Source organism: Oreochromis niloticus, linkage group LG20 (genome assembly GCF_001858045.2).
Source record: "Oreochromis niloticus isolate F11D_XX linkage group LG20, O_niloticus_UMD_NMBU, whole genome shotgun sequence".
NCBI classification, from domain to species: Eukaryota; Metazoa; Chordata; class Actinopteri; order Cichliformes; family Cichlidae; genus Oreochromis; species Oreochromis niloticus.
Window position 1 is genome coordinate 25587455 of NC_031984.2, and position 12932 is coordinate 25600386.

Consider the following 12932-nt stretch of genomic DNA (forward strand, 5'->3'; position numbering starts at 1 on the left):
GGATTAGTAACACCTGTGTTTACTCACCATTTCAAGGTGGTTAATGGGGCAATCTTGATGATGTATAAAAGTGTCCAATTAACAAGTATAGATAGCAAAATCTATAAGAAAACTACAGCATTTTTTATTTCAAGATATTTGAACATTTATTACAAAAATAAATTTCATACAAGAACAATTGGCAATTTTTAAATGGTTTGACGACATGTAGTATGGAAAATCTACAATTACAAAAAAATTTTTTTCATCTCACAATTCTCACAATTTACAGTCAGGCATCTCAAAATTTCTATTTACCAACTCAAATTTAGAAGAAAATATGATCCTAAAATTTAAACTTGAAATTTTGACTTGTGGATGGTAATTTCTTTTCTGTCTTTTCTTCAGTTTCGGAAACAATTATATACAGCCAAAAGTTATAAAATGGTGACAAATATGTAAAACAGATGAGTGTAAAAGAAATACTGAATGCAAACAATGACAAAGAGAAGAGGAGATATAAGCAAACCTCCTGCTAAACAGGCAAAGAGGAAGTGAAGCACTGAAGATAAATCAAAAATGAAAGAACAGTTTTAGTGATTTTCAAGTTATACACTCATTAAAAACTGTCATATAGTCTGCATATACTTTGTTAGATGAGGAGTCTATATCCATAGAGTCAGATAGATCAACTTAAATGTGCACAGTGGTTGGTTCCTTACAATGGCTCTGTCAGATCTTTACACAATGTGAGTATTAAAACAAATCAGCTGACAAAAGTAAATCAACGGAATGACTTTCTTTTTTAAAAAAACAAAACATTTACATTGAGCCAGTAACAGAAGCTATGCTCTTATTTGGTCAGACCTGCAGGTTGGGGAAAAAACTGCCGACATGAATGTGATAAAACAGCAGCAGCTGACAGGAGCACAGATGCTGTGTGCTTATTTTTACTATTCTTTATAATTTGTAGTGTTAGCACCGGAGGTATTGTGTTTAATTGCCACACAAGCTATCTGTTCATGTCAGCATAAGCTCTAAACGCCAACATTAATGTGCCCAGCAGGTTCAAACCTGTCTGTACTGGTCAAAGTTTGAAGCACTGAATATTTAAACCTGATATCAGTGCCTAATACTCACTTCATACACATGAAGATGTGAAGGGCACTTCCACAGTCTCCATGACAACCTACACTGTTGCTGTACATATGCATGTTTTTTTTCCCCTCTTACTGTCATTTTGTATGTCCATGAAGTTCTCATATAAAAATCTTATAATACAGTGTACACCAAAATGGAGCTATGAACAGTGATGCTTTACGTCGTCACCTTCTCCTCGCTTCCCGTATTTCCTTTCCTTTCCTTCCAGCATTACTTCCAAAGGCTCCGGGGTATTTCAGTGACCCACGCAGTTTATCCTGCTTTGAAGTGAAGTGAACATCTTCCAAACTAAATGTTGCAAGAAGTCAGTGAAGTGCTTCTTTAACAGCATAATGGAATCAATCTTTGTTTTACAAAAACCTGAAGGTGGTCTCCAACATCACACTTTCTCAAAGGGGAATAAATGTTGCTCTTGACCCTTCTTCTCTCGTTTTGTTACCTTCTTCTTCTTCAGTCCGCCGGCATTTCCACCATCCTCCTCTGCTTGTCTGTTCTGAGGCCAGGACATTGCTAGAGTCTCGGATGCCGTCTTAGCTCCCGGACTTTCAACCTCAGCAGCCTCCTCATCTGAGGAAAACCCTTCGGCGTCACCTCCATGAGCAAGGCTCCCCAATCCCTGGTTCTTCTTGTTGTAACGCTTTTTAAGCCTTTCTCTGATCAGGAGTCCTTTCACCAGCAGAGTCCAGTTGGAGATGGCCCTCTTCTCTTTTTTCTAGATGTTGCAAGAAAAGAAAAAAATTAAGCCTGTTGCGTACAGATTTCTACTTGGAAGTAATAGCTGATACTTTATGTTAAAGTTCCCACCTAAACTACATAATCTGGTAATCTTACAGGCTTGTAATCAATAATTGTCAAATTAGTGATATGAAAGAACACACACACACACACACACACACACACACACACACACACACACACACACACACACACACACACACACACACACACACACACACCTCTTTCTCCTTCTGTTTCTGAAGCTCTTGTTCTTCCACCCACGCAGCTCTGAGGACCTCCTCGTGCTCCTCACATGCAATGTAGCCGTCAGTGCTGAAACACACACAAGTAAGCAAATATCCCCTTAGCTTTGACATGTTTGTAACAAGTGCATTTATTCCATTTCTTTCTAAACATGCTGACTTTGATCTTTTTATTTTAAACGCTGAAATGATTCCATGCAAATGCTAACAGACAGGGATTTTACCCAAAGCCAACTAATGAGATGAAAATAAGCTCGCTGGAAACAATACGGCTAAATTTGGAAAGCAACTAATTAAGCTTTCAAAAAAGCAACAACAAAAAAAAACACACAGTTGTGATTGAAATTTAAAGATACTGTTATCAGTATCTGCCTTCACAACTAAAACTGAGTGAGAGTAAGTAGAAAACAAACACAAACTGATTTTTAGGAAAATATTACGATTTAATGAGTCTGTCTAGGAATCGATAATGATGTGCATGGGTCAAAAAATGCATCAAACACAGGAGTCGACACGTCCTGTCACAATATGAGATTCTTTGAAAGTCCCTCAGTATTGTGAAATTCTAACTCTCAGTGCAGTTGCTCATCATGAGATTCTCCTGTATGATCGTATCCATCTGCTTAATTGTGTTTACACCCCACCGAAGGCTCCTTAGAGTCATCTTACACAGCGTGCGAGTATCCTCCATGGAAGTCGAAACCTGTGACTGCAGGCGCTGCGTCAATGTTCAGTTTCCTGGCCACGCGGTGCAGGTTGGGCAACCTGATATGAACACAGCCCACCGGCAACATACAGGGTTTAAACAGGTAGACATTACCGTAGTCATTACGTGGGACCTGAGGAAAACATACAAAAACACAATGACACTGACACTTTATCCTGTTGGTTCTTATGCTGCTCATAAAACTTTGTTTCGCTTAATCTTCTGAATGTGATGCTCAAGCCCACACACACAGATACCTTCCCATCCACGGCTATCGGCGGCTGGTACTCTTCAGTTTGCCATTCTCCAAACAGAGCCAGGTCATTCTCATCCTTCAGCTCAGACATCATCCTGGCCTTACGGGAACGATTAGAGAAGCCCTTCACCATCTGAAAGGAAAAGACGTGTTTATATTGTGAGTTCATAAAGTCACCAAAGCATTTCGTGTTTCCACATTATCTGTGTGTCTATTCAGTACGATCTAGCTGAAAAAGCAGCCTCAGTCTGTTATGATTCCCCCTTCCTGTCACCTTGACGATGCCGTTGATCGAATTGATCCAATTAAGCCGAACTAGGATTTAATAGCATCAGTGCTACAAGAAGAATTCAATACATCTGCACTCAGCAGAACATCAATAACAGGAAAGGAAAGGTTTGCAAGATTTTACACCTTATATCATTTCATAATTACATCAGTCGCTCTTCAAGACAAATATATCCGTAGCAATAACAGTTTATTCATGGGGTCAGGTTTAAGATCTGGGAGCAATATTGGTAGCATTCCATCAATTCCATATTATTAGTCCTTGTCCATGTATGCTTTATTCCTGTTGCCCACTTTTCATCAGTATGTCCTGGTTCCCAAACGCCTGATGTGGACCTTGTTAAGCTGGGCAATGTCTGAGCCGGTATGGCTTTGGCTCTATGGCTACGTTCACACTGCAGGTCTTAATGCTCAATTCCGATTTTTTGATCAAATCCGATTTTTTTGTCTGCTTGTTCACACTACACATAAAATGCGACATCAAACGCTCTCCAGTGTGAACGCTCAAAGCGGCCCGCATGCGCAAAGGAAGATGTCACACACAACGCGCTCTGTTTAGACCCAGAGCAAACAATATTGTTTGACTGATTGCTCTTAATATAAAGACTTCGGACTTTATGTTTCCAGATTTTTGCTTTAAGTTATTTTGTTATTTACATAATAATGTAGATGACCTAATAATGATCCTTTTTGCTGTTTTAGAGGAGCGGTGCTTCAAAGGATAGTTGCAGATTTCTGTCAGAATCTGCAGAAAATACAGTAAAAATAAAATGTTCACATTTCTCCAACGTTGTCTTCCCAACAGTTTCACCGGATGGTAGGAAATCGTTCGCGATGTCCTATCGGGCACTTCTCCGGCGCTGATAATTGGCGTCTGTCTTGTGTCAGTGACGTAAAAGACGGATTTAATGCGACTTGACTGTTCACACAGCAGTCACTTTCTAAAACATCGGATACGTATTGGATTCAGTACCACATACGAAAGTGACCCAGATCGGATTTGAAAATATCGGATTTGTGCCGTTCACACTGTCATACCAAGATCGGATACGGGTCGCATAGGGGCGAAAAAATCGGATTTGATGCGCTTTCGCCTGCAGTGTGAACGTAGCCTTAATCTCTCGCTCATGTTCTGAAGTAGGCTTGGGTAGCATGGCGGGCCTAGCTAGGGAGCCTTACTGCATGCATGCCCTGGTCGAGATTTGAAACCCTGACTTAGTGTCAGACCCACAATCTAGGATAAACCATGGAGCATCGGCTAATAGATCACGAAGATGGCCCCTGAGATGAGCTGCTACAAGAACACCTCAGGCAGCTGAAGACAGACGGTGATGAAGAAAAAGAAGAGAAACGAGCACGGCCCATCAACAGATGGGAGGCATATCCAAGTGATTGGGACAGTGTACAGGAACATCTGTACCGCATTCACAACCAAAGGTGGGTGAGAACAACAGGGCTAAAGTCCTGTGGGGGTTTGAGTTCCAGATTGACAAGCAGCTGGTGGTGATTGACAAGAAGCAGAAGACCACAGTTGTGACAGATGTGGCAACCCAGCAGACAGGAACATCAAGAAGAAGGAGCATGGGAAAACACAGAAGTACCAAGAGCTGAAGGAACAGCTGGAGCAGATGTGGAAGGTAAAGTCCAAAGTGGTTCCAGTGGTAGCAGGAGCATTAAGAGCTGTAATCCTTAAACTCGAGAAGTGGTTTCAGCAGATTTCTGGCATAACATCAGAGGTTTCTATCTAAAAGAGTGCAAGTCGTAGGAAGAGCTAAGATACCGAGAACCCTCAAACTCCCATATTTATGAATAACTATCCATCTCTATTGAATACTCAGTGCAGGCTTGATCACAGGGCTGGTTCATTTAGAAAAACTGTGTTTTCATTACCAGGATAAACTCTCCTCCTCAGTCATGAAACATGCTAATGAACACTGCTCAGCTAAAACTGCCTGCAGGTCAGAGTGTGACTGAGTTAAAAACAAACTGATGTAACAGAGAAACGAACCACAAAATTGTTCCTTTTGAGGAAGGGAAGAGAAGCAAACAAAAAAAGATCTTGCCTTGTATGGCTCCTCCCCTAACCGGACGGTCCTTGCTTCTTTCAGCCACGTGTCTCTGGAGTGCAGGGTGTGCACACAGTCCCTAGAGATGGATAAAGATTTAAACATGACATAAATGAATACAGTTCTTTTTCTCCCCCCTCACACTGAAATCCCAGTTTTCCTTGCTTATTGGTTTAGCGGTTGACATAAGTCTTAACAACAGAAGTCTTAATTCTAATTTTATTTATAAAATCTATTTAATTGTTAGTGTGAATAATGTCTAAGAGTGAGCTGCAAAGGTGTTTCAAAGCTACCAGTGCAAGGCTATTAAAATCATTAAATAGCATCACCAGATGAAAAATGGAAAATGAAGAAATAAGGTTTGCAACTTTTTTCTTCACAGTCCTGCATATATCAGCATTTGCAGTGCAAACTAACTAGGTTAACACAGACTGCACAGTATAAAAAGCATTATGTGCGATGGATTTCGAGGTATGCTTGAACTAAAATGTATCTGTGATGAAAGTTTAACTAGTTACCGAGAGTATACTGGCTCCCCTCTGCAGTATCCCAGCACAGTGGCTGTAGGAGGATAGATGGCCTCATATTTCAGCAGGTGTCTCTTCAAGGCATACAGCGGGTGGTTCTTATACTCCGCTACAGACACTGGCAGGGGTTTGTTCAGAAGAGTTTTCTGGAGCTGGGAGAGCACAGCAGAGAAAGAAATTGAAGTAGGTCAAGACATTGTTTCCTTTCATGCCATTCTTTCATTGTTATCGATGGGAGTAGCTGATGGGCCACAGCAATTTCTTGACTAGGAGGAAAGAATTCAATGTTAAAAATAGAGTAAAATCATGTGTACGTTGAACATTTCCTGCTAATCCATACGATGCATACAGGACATATGATGTGGCCACTGGTTTTGGTAAGAAGAATTGTGCAGAACAGTAAAAAATTTAAAAAATAGAAAAAAATTGGAGTCACCTCCTTGTCTTCCTTTATGTCTTTCTCGTCCTCGGGTCCCAAGAATGGCTCAATAGTTTCCTCCCACCAGTCGTCATCCACCCGCCTCTTCCTGGATGATGTCATCCAAGTGGGGTCATACTTCTTTCCCAGGTCTTTCACAAACCCGTCCCCGTCCACGGACACCACATATGTCACCGGTGTGGTTGCATTCCGGTAGCAGAGTTGAGGAACTCCAACACCGTGATCCACATCTACGCAAACCCAGGAAGATGTTTTCTCCAGATACACCTCCAACCACTCGTCTGCACCTGGGCCTTCTCTCTTTGCCCCACTCCTCCTTTTTGTTCCATTGCTCGTTGTTCCTTCTCCTTCTTCTTCCTCTTCCTCCCAGTCTCCATCCTCCTCGTCTTTTACTTGTTTTTTACCTCCACTGCTTCTTCTCTTTGGAGCTGCAGTATTTTTGCTGTGTGTGCCCTTGGCCTTCCCTTTATTCCCCTTTTTAGATTTAACCCCACTCTCTGAATCCTCACTGTCATCCTCACTGGTGGCTTGAAATTCATCTTCGTCACTAAGCCCTCCCTCCTCCTCCCCTTCGCTGTTGCTCTCCTCCTTGTAGCTGACCTTTGAGGCGACACTGCGGCGTTTTGAGTTCTTTGGTCTCTGCCCCCCTGAAACTACAACCTTCTTCTCTTCCTCCTCATCCTTTTCTTTCTTCTTTGCTTTCTTTCCTCCTACGTCTCCTTTGATCTTTCTCCCTCCTGCTGGTCTCTTGGTGCCAGGAGAAATCTTTGGCTCAGGGGAGTTTGTCTTGGATGATTCCTTGCTTGTGTTGCTCTTTTCTGGGGCACCAGCGGATGTTCTAGCCCCTTTGGCCTGCAGAAATGAGAGGTTTCCAACAGCATGTTTGTAAGAACAGAACAACCTTAAAATCAAATGGCAGATACTACTGCATATGCAATACTACAATGAGTTGAAATACTGTATAAAGAGGCATATGTAAGCGTGATAAAATTGGTGGCTTTATCCTTTTAATAAGAACCTTAACAAGTGTGACACCACAGCTTAGGCTGTACCTTTTGTATTTTCACTTATATTACAGTTTATTCATTTTTTATGGGTTAAAGTATTAGGTAAAGTGCAAAAGTATTTGCCCGTCTGCCTTCACATGCATATGAACTTGATTGAAATCCCATATGATGTTTTTTCCACTCTTTCCAGCTACAACAGCTTCAACTCTTCTGGGAAGGTTTTCCACAAGGTTTAGGAGTGTTTATGGAAATTTTTGACCATATTTTCAGAAGTACATCTGTGAGGTCAGACACTGATGTTGGACGAGAACGCCTGGCTCACAATCTCCGCTCTTATTCATCCCAAAGGTTTTCTTTTGGGTTGAGGTCAGGACTCGGTGCAGGCCAGTTCCTCCACACCAAACTTGCTCATCCATGTTGTCAATAGAAAATTGTAGTCAGTATAATCTTTTAATAATATAAGTTTGCATATGATAGAATACTGCACGATGACCTCTTTATAACTCAGACTGTTTTGATTCACTGTGACCCGTTATCATGCAGGGAAGGAGCAGTACCTGCTAGATAAGAGCTTAATAAGCAGTTTCACTTTGTACCAGGTAGAGGAGCCTCTCCTGGCACACGCACACATGCGCACACACACACACACACACACACATATCCGCACATGCTCACACATCAACATTCCACTGAACAAATGTATTCACTGTTGTATTACTCTTCTTGTGTATAAATAAAGACCAGGGCAGTGGCAGAGTGCGAGTCTCGGAGCCCTCACTCCAGGTGCAGGTGCTCTGTAACTGCCCTTGCATGCAAGTAAAAACTGTGTGTTTCTCCTCTCTGATTCTCAGCTGAAGAAATGTCGAGTACATCTCTTGACACATGTCTTTGCTGACCTTGCTTTGCACTTATGCATTTCCATTGTTCTAGAGTCCAGTGGTGGTGTGCTTTACACCACTACACCCGACACTTTGCATTGTACTTGGTGATATAAGGCCTGTATGAAGCCACTTGGCCATGGAAACTCTTTCACTGAAGCGCTCTACACACTGTTCTTGAGCTAATCTGAAGGCCACATGAAGTTTGGAGGTCTGTAGTGACTGCAACCACCAACCCAGCTCTGTGATTATATGTGGCCTACCACTTTGCAGGCGAGTTCATAGCTGGGATTAACAATCGCCTGTGGAATATTTATTAGCAAGTACATTTCATGACTGGACTTGTTGCACAGTTGGCATATCGCAGCACCACACTGGAATTCACTGAGCTCCTGAGAGCGACCCATTCTTCCACAAATGTTTATACAAGCAGTCTGCATGCTTAGGTGCTTGATTTTATGCACCTGTGGCCATGGGAGAGACTGGAACACCTGAATTCAATGATTTGGATGTGTGAGTGAATATTTTTGGCAAAATGGTTTATTTTTTAATAGAAGGCTTTAAAAAATGTGTTCTATACATTAAACTGCAGCAGTTATCCAAATGTGACTGTTGTAATTATACCGCAGTGTCTTCTTAAAGGAAAAGCAACAAACTGTCAGTACCTTGGCTGATGGGGCTTTGAAAGGAATCGGCTGCAAAGAAAGGACCAATCGGCAGAAGAGCTGCAGAGAGCGTAGGACCAAGAGAAACAGCTGCAGGAAACACAGGCGCATAATTATTTATTTTTCAGTTGTACGTCCAACTAGGGGGACTGTTTTATAGAAAATGGACCGGTTTCATGCCAAACTACTAACGTGAGTCATCTCCTCGTGATTTCTGGCTGAGAGGCTTGCCAGTCGCCTCTCGAGGAGCCTCTGGGGGTCCGGACGTTCTTCACAGTGAAGACTGGAGTTGAGGGTAAATGTTGCTCTAAACCTGGGAAAGAAGAGAGCCGGATGGACGGAAATGGAATCATAAGATATGGTGCTAATTATACAAGGCTACCAGTGACTGATGGCTTCTGAATAGTAGCTCTATTGTCCCTACTGTGAAAATTTCTCAGTTTTACACATTCTGGCATTAAAATAATTTCAGGAACTTCACATTTATAAGTACATACCATTTAAGAAGCCCAGAGAGGTAGTTTTGGTCAATGCGGTCCTTAGCTACCATGGTAAAGTGGGCAGGCAGCAGCGACAGAGTGATGGCCAGCAGGTCTGGTTCACTGCACAACCTGTTGCGGAACATGCCGCTGGCAATCAGGCACATGAGGTGGACCTAAGAGACCAATCAAAGGTTAGGAAAGCCAGGGATGAGCTAGTGAAGAAAGGTAGAACTGAAGAGCGTGTTTTCACCTTGTGGGTGTCTATCAGCAGGTCCTTCTTATATCGGTTCACCATTCGCCTCAGATACGTCTCAAGCTCCGCCTGCTTTTTTCGCCTGGCCAATCAGAAATCATGATTATTGGCTTAAAACAAATATACCATTAACTGCACACCCATAGATAACGCATTTTCCACAAGCTAATCACATAAACGCACAATTACAGGTCCCCTCTCCTGACACCTGTGGAGAAAATTCATACTAATGTACATTTGAATGAGACTCCGGGACCCAAAAATGTTTTCCTGAATATAATGAGAGGGTCGGGAGTTTGGAGACATCAGCTAACAATGTCTGGAGCTACATTCAGATTGATTTTGTTTAAATAAAACCAAACTAAACTCAGAGCTTGAACACAATGAAACTAAAGAAAAGCCTTAATTTAAATTATGCTAGTGATTCCTGAGTTTTAATAATGAGGTTTATTTATTTTGATTGACTTTTGGATGTCTTCCTGTGTTCGTTTCATTTTACACAGATTAACACCTCAACTGTTTAAGAAATAATATCACAAAAAAGTCTGTTTTGCAACTCTTTTTTAAAGAACTATTTTATTTTCAAAACTTTAGAATTTCATGTTGAGCATGTGCATATTCTATACTCTATATTCACTTACCTCTTTCTGACTTCTGGGGTCTCGATCTCAATCTCTACAGGCTCAGAGGGCAGGACGGGTTCTAGAGGCTCGAGTGGACCCAGCGGCTCAGCTAGCTCTGATTACACACACACACAATTCATTTCCTTTGTTTTCAATTGCTCCCTGCTTGGCATAAGGATAAAAAACAAAACAAAACAAACAAAACACATGGAATGCGTAATCATAAATATTACCGATCTTACACTTACCTTCCACTTCCTCCCAATCATCCTCATCTTCCTCCTCACTGTCCTCCCCTACTCCTTCTTCTTCTTTCTCTGGTTTCTTGGTGTTCACCTTAAGCAGCCGTGGTGGGGAGGTCACCATATCAAAGTCATCTTCGCTATCATTCTCCTCCATAATGGGTGACTCAAAGTATTTGCTGGTATTGACAGCAGAGCCGGTGTCAGATTGGGAAGACAACTTATTTCCTGCTGCTCGCTTTGAGGGGACACGTGGCTTAGGGATGACCTTCCTCTCTATCTTTTCCTCTTTATCTGTGATGTCCTCACCTGGTAAAACAGATGGAAAGATGTTTTGAAGCTGCTGTGCTTGACTGAGAATAAAGGAAAACACTTCAATACAAAACAGAAGTACAACCACCCTAAAAATGCATTATATTATGAGCCAATTTTCTGAATGGAGATGTTTTTCTTTCTTTTTTTGCTACAGAAAATTGACAAAAGTGTCTTAATTATCTGGAGAATCATTTTTGTGTTACTGTAGGAGGTGAAACAGCATTGTTTATCTGAATAAAAACCACAGTTTATGAATGATTTACCGCAAAGCATGAAGGGAAGTTAACACACACACTTACACCATCTATGCACAAAATATGGTTGGTGTTTTGTTATGTGGAGCACAGATGTGCATCCGGGCCAGTAGATCCACTTCAGCAACCATGCACATCTTTCAGCAGTGCACCTGGATGCTCATACGGTGCCTTTATGGTGATGGCTATAATAGCTCGATATGATGCATTCTCCCCAATAAACTGAAGCTTTGTATTTATCTGTGACATAAATTATATTCATGTCACGCTATAACTGCACAAAAAGCAGTCAGAGGGAATGGATGACAGAGGATGTGTTTTACATGTCCACTATTTTATAATATTGTGAAGCAGTATTTTTCATTTACTACGGCTGATGCTGATGTTAGTCATCTGTGTGAAACTCTTCCTCAGATGAACGTGTGCAAGTTTATTCATGAACCCAGGCTCACTGTGCACAGACCGCTTAGCTAACCTCCCCTGTACTTCAGTTAGTTTGCTAACTATTGGGGGCTAGCGGTTTCATTTATTAAATGACAGACACACATTTTAGGCAACTCCGACTTTTCATACCAGCATCTTTCTTCTTCGCTCTTGTTTTTGCCCCGCTGCTCTTCGCTTTCAGCACCTGCTTCAGTTTCTTTGTGTCGCCCCCCGTGTTTGCGCACTCTCTTCTCCTCGCCATGCTAGCTGCCGTCAGTGGAAAAACTTTCGTTGAATAATAATATCCAGAGCTAGAAGAGCAGTAGTCCGTCAGAGCTCCACATGCTGTTGTATAAGGGCGAGGAAACAACAGTTACCTAACACTGCCATTCAGGAGTTTTCATAACACAAGAAACTACACCCGGTTGTTTTGGAGGCCGGACCATGACGTCATATCCGCTCTCCTGTCCTCTTCTTCTTCTTCACTAAATAGACCCAATTCAGCTCCCTATAATTACAAGCTAACACCTGGGTATTTTTAAGTAGGCTGACACCAACATTTGTTTATAAATGGCTTTATGGTCTAATATATATATATATATATAGGTGTAATACCACTTTTGGGCGCTAAGGGGTGGTGTTGTGCTTTCCATAAGGTTTTCAACCTCGACAAAGGTCAGCTCCACATGCTCCTGATAGTTAGGTTTCATATTCATACTCGTTTTTAACAGCCAGTGATCTCTTTTAGGTTATATAATGAAGCATTTAGCCAGAAGCATGTTCAGTGAGTTCAACAGTAGAAAACTACAGTAGAGACACAATATCAGAAGAACCTCTAGCTACTGTACATGTTTGATGTGATTTAGTGGTAACTAAGCATGTTTGCTGTTACATGAGTGAAAGGGCTGATGTTCAGTGTTATCAAACAGGCTGTAACTGAGCATGCGGTGTCATCAGTGGAAGTCAGTGGTTGTGCTGAGAATGAGAGCGAGAGGTTGAAAAATGAAAAACACTGTTATCCACTGTCTAATGCAAACCACCCTGAGCTCCACTCAATAAAAGCAGCCAAATATGATTCATGAGAACTTTTTAAATGGTCTTCCCTTGATAAATGGATTTTTTTTCACCACAGACCCCAGTATGCCCGGAAGCATGTGTTGAGACGAAGCAACAACTGGAAAGAAAACAGAAAAAAGCCAGTCACGAATTTGGATTGGACTTTAATACATTGCTGAACAGATTCTGCATGATCACCAGGGACATGAGACCATTAAAAGGCCCGTTCAGCTGTCTGTCAAAATCACCTTGTTTGCAAAGAAAAAACAATCCTTGGCAGAAAGATACAGAAATAAGAAGCAGAAAAGCTGGTGTCATGTCATGTGATGCAG

General features: G+C 41.7%; 1 protein-coding gene across 1 annotated transcript; it reads right to left on the reverse strand.

Annotated features, from left to right (window-relative positions):
• Positions 1–120: 120 nt before the first annotated feature.
• On the reverse strand, positions 121–12011 carry xpc (xeroderma pigmentosum, complementation group C). The gene is made up of 14 exons (XM_013271163.3): positions 11695–12011; positions 10559–10861; positions 10329–10425; positions 9685–9769; positions 9450–9607; positions 9145–9265; positions 8953–9042; positions 6400–7254; positions 5955–6115; positions 5434–5515; positions 3084–3215; positions 2790–2959; positions 2097–2190; positions 121–1852 (listed from the first exon to the last, which is right to left on the reverse strand). Exons 1-14 carry the CDS (start codon positions 11804–11806, stop codon positions 1520–1522), a joined length of 2793 nt encoding a protein of 930 aa, XP_013126617.1. The 5' UTR covers positions 11807–12011; the 3' UTR covers positions 121–1519.
• Between the last annotated feature and the right edge of the window lie 921 nt (positions 12012–12932).